This window comes from Canis aureus, chromosome 8, assembly GCF_053574225.1.
Source record: "Canis aureus isolate CA01 chromosome 8, VMU_Caureus_v.1.0, whole genome shotgun sequence".
In the NCBI taxonomy this organism is placed as follows: domain Eukaryota; kingdom Metazoa; phylum Chordata; class Mammalia; order Carnivora; family Canidae; genus Canis; species Canis aureus.
The window spans coordinates 36,961,707-36,967,706 of NC_135618.1; the positions used below are offsets into that span (position 1 = coordinate 36,961,707).

Below are 6,000 nucleotides of genomic sequence, written 5' to 3' on the forward strand. Positions count from 1 at the left end.
ATGGTCTTTTAATTGTTTGTCTCTTTTTTCCTCAGTTTCCCTCTTTGCTATCAACTTGTCTTCTATGTCACTCACTCGTTCTTCCACCCCGTTAACCCTCGTCGTTAGGACTTCTAGTTTGGATTGCATCTCATTCAATTGATTTTTTTTAATTAATTTATTTATTTATTTATATGATAGTCACAGAGAGAGAGAGAGGCAGAGACACAGGCAGAGGGAGAAGCAGGCTCCATGCACCGGGAGCCTGATGTGGGATTCGATCCCGGGTCTCCAGGATCGCTCCCTAGGCCAAAGGCAGGCGCCAAACCGCTGTGCCACCCAGGGATCCCCTCATTCAATTGATTTTTAATTTCTGCCTGATTAGCTCTAAATTCTGCAGTCATGAAGTCTCTTGAGTCCTTTATACTTTTTTCTAGAGCCACCAGTAGCTGTATAATAGTGCTTCTGAATTGGCTTTCTGACATTGAATTGTAATCCAGATTGTGTAACTCTGTGGGAGAGAGGACTGTTTCTGATTCTTTCTTTTGAGGTGAGGTTTTCCTTCTAGTCATTTTGCTCAGTGCAGAGTGGCCAAAAGCAAGTTGTACTGGGAAAAAGAGAAAAAGAGAGGAGAGAAAGAACGAAAGAAAAGAGAAAGAGAGAAAAAAGGGAAGAAAAAAAACGAAAAAAAAAAGAAGAAGTAAAAGATAAAGAAAAAGGAGAAAAAAAGGGGGTGGGGGTAGGAAACAAATCAAAAAGCAAAACAAAAAAAAAAAAAAAAAGAACCACGGGGGAGTATCTTCTGATTCTGTGTACTTTAAGTCCCTTGGCTTCTCCTGGAAGTTGTCAGTCTAGCTGGTGTTCTGGGGGAGGGGCCTGTTGTGCTGATTTTCAGGTGTTAGCAGTTGGGGGAGCTGCTGTGCCCCTGCCTGGTGCAGGGCTCAGTGGGGGTTGTTTACCCCGTGAGGCCGCAGGAGGAACAGCCCCAGTGGCGGGGCCAGCTCTGGAAACCTGGATTCAGCTCCGGCAGGAACTCCGTCTGTAGGGCCTGGAGGCTCTGGGGCGGGGCCGCTGATCTGCTCAGCTCGGGGCAGGAGCGTCCTTGCTGTCCTGGGCCCTCCCGGCCTCTGCCCGTCCCGGGGGAGGCCGGATCCTGGGCTGTGTCCCGGCGCTCTGGGCTCCGGAGCCTGCGCTGTTGGATTCGCGCTCCCGGGCCGCCGCCTCGCAGCCCCCTCCGCGGAGCCGCCGCCCGAGCCCCTCCGAGCTGCTCCGGGTCCCGCCGTGCGCGCTGCAGCCCTTAGGGAGCTCGGCGCACTCTCCTGGGCGCGCAGTTGCTCTGTTACTGTCTCAGGGAACCCGAGGGCATCCTCGCCCTCCTGGGTCCTGCTCCAACTCCCTGCGAGCCCCTTTCCCCCCCGGGAAGGTCGGTGCAGCTCCTGCTCCTCCGGGACGGGGCTCTCCTGTCCTGGGGACACTCGTCCCGGCCTCAGCCCGGCTCCTCGCGGGGCCCCTCCCCCTTGGAGGCCTTTTGTGTCTTTCTTTCCCCCCCCCCCCCCCCCCCCGTCTTCCTACCTTGATAGATGCGCGAACTCTTCTCACTGTAGCATTCCAGCTGGTCTCTCTTTAAATCTCAGGCCGAATTCATAGATTTTCAGGATGATTGGAAGGTTTTCTAGGTAATTTGGTGGAGACAGGTGATGGACACCCTACTCTTCCGCCATCTTGCTCCTCCCCCCATGTAAATTTAATTATTAGTCCGGATGGAAGAATTTGAAAGGTAGGGAAAGAATTTTCCACAAACAGAAAGAGGGTGATTCTGTTTTATCTATTTAGTGGCTTTATACATATGTGTACACACACACACACACACACACACACATATATATATACATATACATATATATATATATATAACTTATTTGTTATTTCATGGAAATAGGTCATGATGCTTTACCCAGGCATGTACCAGGTTGCAAATCCTCAGGAGCAAATACACAAACAAAATTTTGCACCATTTAATGCCTTGTTGCCTCGATTTAGGACATCAAAGGACTCTTCTTATCCTGGGTATGTCTCCTCTCTTCTGGAGCACTTCACCAAACAGCAATAGGAAAGAATGTACAAAGGAGGGGTTCCATCGAAACCATGGCAGCTGAATAGGAAACCACCCACCCATCTTTAAAGCACCAACCTCTGACCTTCCAGACCTCTGGCATTATAGAACTCTAAATCATAGTGGTTCATTCAATCAACAGTTATAAGTGTCAGGCACTTTCAAGGGATCCAGCGATTTTGCACAAACCCATCACACAAGGCTCCTCATTCCTTGGAACTTACACTCTTGAGTCCAGACAGATGGGAGCAAATACACTAAAATAAACAAACAACAACAACAACAACAACAAAAAAAAAACCCAATGGTGATAAGGATGGTTACCATATAATTAAGCAGTCAGGCAATGACACGTCTGAGAGTAAGCTTACTAATTATACCAAGACAGTAGCCATGAGCTAGGACTGTCACAGGCACACCAGGCAGGGTGGTGACCCGGTGATGTGCTATCTGTGAAGATGGTAAACAGGGTGGTGGTGATGGGATGGGTGGCGCTACTTTGGCAAGGATGTCCAGAAAGTTCCTTAGGGGAAATGACACTGGATCTGAAGTCTGAATGACAAGACTGAGCCAGCCCTGTGAAGATCTGGGCCAGGGCTTCCCAGGCAGGAGGAGCTGCAAGTGCAAAAGCTGTAAGCTGGGGAGGAACTGGTGGGAAGAATAAGGAGGAGGCTGGTGTGGCTAGAGTGTGGTGAGCAAGGAGGAACTGAAAAGAGAAGAGAGAGGCTGAGCACATGGTCCCTATAGACCAAGTATTTCAGGAAGCCATTCAGCATGTATGGAGCCGAGAGGCAAAGGGTCAAGGTCTTTGGTTTGCTCATGAGAAATCCAAGGATCAGTGGCTGAGCGTAACTTTCTCAAGGTCAAAGTAAGGAAGTGGAAGTGTTGAACATTGGCCCCTATGTTCATTCTAAGTATGATTTCTTTTTTTTTTCCCAAGTATGATTTTCAACACAGCAAAGAGTCTACCCCAAAGACCAAGTGTTATGAGCAAAGGCAATTATAAATGCCATGTCAATCAAAATGTAACTGGTTTTGCCTTCTTGTCCTGCAATTGCTGATATTGCTGATTGAATTATCATTACACTTTTATCCCCAGTTTCAAAGCACAGCAGTACTTGTTCATGACTTTGGTAGGCTATTTCCTTACCCACCACTCCTGGGATCCTCAGCCAAGGATACTGAGCTGCCAAAATGTTTTTCAAACTAGAGTCGATTTTAATCCTAACTGGGATGTCAAGATTAGATATATTTAACACTCACACCTAATCAGAAATACATTAACAGGCAAGGGACCTCCACACTTGCCCCACATTAAAAAGATGATTAAGATGTTGCCTGTTTCTCAAGGAATTAGACCAAGTGCAGATATAGATGGAATTCATATATGGCTACTAAGTCATTGCACGGGATGCTTTGTATTTTCATTTCTAGCCCTGGCACATATAACCCAGAGATGAAACCACCTCCCAAAATCACCTGGCCAATGAAATTTGGATCTCCAGACTGGGCTCAAGTTCCATGTCTACAGAAAAGAACCCTAAAAGCTGAGGTATAAGACTGGAATTGTGTAGAACTCTCTATCTGGTACTTTCATATGTGTCAGAGGTTTTTATCCAGGAGTGTCTGAATGAGCTTCAGAAAGTCCTTGTTCCCCTGACAGGATATGCAGTTTTGTGCGAATATGCATATGGGTATCTTTTTCTGACAGTTTTGTTAAAATTTTTTAAAGGTGGATACAATGGAAAAAGTCACATTTTATTACCTAATCCTCAAGTGTAGGAGCAGGAGAATTATACCTTGATGATAGAGGAAGAAAATCAGGCTCTGATGGATTAAGTGACAAGTGCACGTTGACAACTGGAATCTAGATCTTGTGATTCCTAAGCCAGTGCTCTTTCCATACACTACTAGAGTATTAGATCATCAGGGGGCTGTAGAACATTCTCAGAAGAACATGGATTCAGGGGACAGATTGCCTGGGTTCAAATACTAGCTCCCATATTACTGGCTGTGTGATCTCGGGCAACTTTTCTAAGACCCAGTTTTCCTTACTTTAAAATGAGTATAATAACAGAGTCAATCTGATAACATTGTAAAGATCGAGCTAATGTAGAAAAGCACTTAACATAGTACCTATAACATAATGAATGCTCAATCCATGTGAGCTATCATAATTCCAGTGGTGCCATATTTTAAGAGGAAGCTTGGATTCATTCTACTACTATTTGTGAAATGCCTAGAGTAGCAATGTTATCATGTTAGACATATGCGTAACATTCAGGAATCAAACATATACTCCTTGTTTTTGAGTAGTTTGCCAATTAACTTGGAGATTTACCAAGTAGGAAACAATTCCTAGCGGGACAGCAGAGTAAGATGACAGAGTAGCTGTTGACAGAATCCTAAGACTAGGCTCCAATGGGGTGGGCTTCAGCTGGGCCACAACAGTGGTGATGTGCAGTTCATTTTGCACAGCCAGGAAGACAGAGGCAGAGGCTTCTCGCTGGAATATTGACCTAGACAAAGTTCCTTCCATTGCAGCTGTCCACTGACAAGGACTTCAGAAAGCACCGGAACCGTGTGGCCTACCTAAGCCTGTTTTACAGTTGAGGAGCTGTGACTACCTTCACCCACTCCTCCTGACCACAGCTCCAGGATTGAGGACAGAGCTGGTCTTCCGCCTGCACTGCTGTACTCTCTTGTCTGCCAGCATGGGTCCCAGGGAGGGGAAGGGGCTCATAACTACTTTCTGTGTGAGAACAGAAAGACTACTTCCGAGCATTCTGTGTCCATGTGCTGGTTTGTCATTTACATACATACATGGGCCTGGAGGGTTCCTGCCCAGCGTTCAGTGGGGTGGCTCCATTGTACTTAGATGCTCATGGGTCTTTGTCCTCATGCTAAGTTCCCAGGTTCCAGTTTTATGTCATCTACCACTAGCCCTGGGAACTGGGTTCTGGCTTCTACATATCAAGGATTTCAATGAAATTTGGGCTTGTATTTGGGCTTGCTGCATATGGATATTATTTAAAGGCAGAGTAAAACATGTTTTAAGAGTTTGTACGGGGTACCTGGGTGGCTCAGTCAGTAAGAGTCTGCCTTGAGCTCACGTTGTGGTCCTGGAGTTGTTAGATAAAGCCCCATGTTGGGCTTCCTGCTCTGCAGGGAGTCTGCTTCTCTCTCCCTCTTCCTCTGCCCTCCCTACCCCCAGTTCATGCTCTCTCTCTCTCTCTCTCTCTTTTGTGTGCTCTCTCTGTCTCAAATAAATAAAATCTTTTTTTAAAAAAAGAGTTCTTTCAAGTTTCTGAGGTCCTGGTTGGAGTGGGAAAGAAGGTCCTGATTTTTTTGCCTTTCCCAGATTAATATAAAATTCACAGAACTAAAATTTCTAATGTATCATTAAATAATCTGTTTCATTTGTCAATCATCATATAAATTGAGTTCCTACCATGTGTCAGGGAGAGAGGCAAGGACTGGAGATAAAGCCAGAATCAAAATAAGCTCCTTTACTGGGTCCTTAGGCTAGCCTGAGGTATATGAAGGCCTTCCCCAAAGGCTAGTGGATTGGGTCTGCTCTCCATCTGGGTGATCTCCAGAAGCTTTTCAAATTAGTCCAGAAATATAAAGGTCAGAACTCACAGCAGCCACCTTCAAAGTACTTATCTAGGTCCTCTGGCCTGAGACGTAGGCCCTTTCCTTCCAACATTCAGTGAAATAATTCAAGTTAGTTCCTTCAGGAGGGGCCCTAAGTGTGGTCTACCTTATCTTTTAATTGGAAGGTCTTTAGTGCTCACTTGGTCATTAGCAGAAAAGTGGCTAGTCTGTACATGTCTGAATACCTAAGACTGAGAAGTGCCAGTGGCTACAGAAAAGGTTCAATATTAGTATTATAATACTCTGAATTG

At 45.7% G+C, this 6,000-nt stretch overlaps 1 protein-coding gene across 1 annotated transcript; it reads left to right on the forward strand.

Annotated features, from left to right (window-relative positions):
* The first annotated feature begins 1,928 nt into the window (after nt 1-1,928).
* On the forward strand, nt 1,929-4,869 carry LOC144318090 (ciliary microtubule-associated protein 3-like). Its single transcript, XM_077904917.1, has 3 exons — nt 1,929-2,046; nt 3,527-3,644; nt 4,637-4,869. Exons 1-3 carry the CDS (start codon nt 1,940-1,942, stop codon nt 4,703-4,705), a joined length of 294 nt encoding a protein of 97 aa, XP_077761043.1. The 5' UTR covers nt 1,929-1,939; the 3' UTR covers nt 4,706-4,869.
* Nucleotides 4,870-6,000: the final 1,131 nt, after the last annotated feature.

Bases quoted from the DNA above. Each gene is read 5' to 3' on its own strand.
- LOC144318090 (XM_077904917.1), top strand. From the start codon at position 1,940: ATGTACCAGGTTGCAAATCCTCAGGAGCAAATACACAAACAAAATTTT. The intron at 2,047-3,526 runs GTATGTCTCCTC...TTTCATTTCTAG, and splicing joins AAGGACTCTTCTTATCCTGG to CCCTGGCACATATAACCCAG. The intron at 3,645-4,636 runs GTATAAGACTGG...CTTCCATTGCAG, and splicing joins AAAGAACCCTAAAAGCTGAG to CTGTCCACTGACAAGGACTT.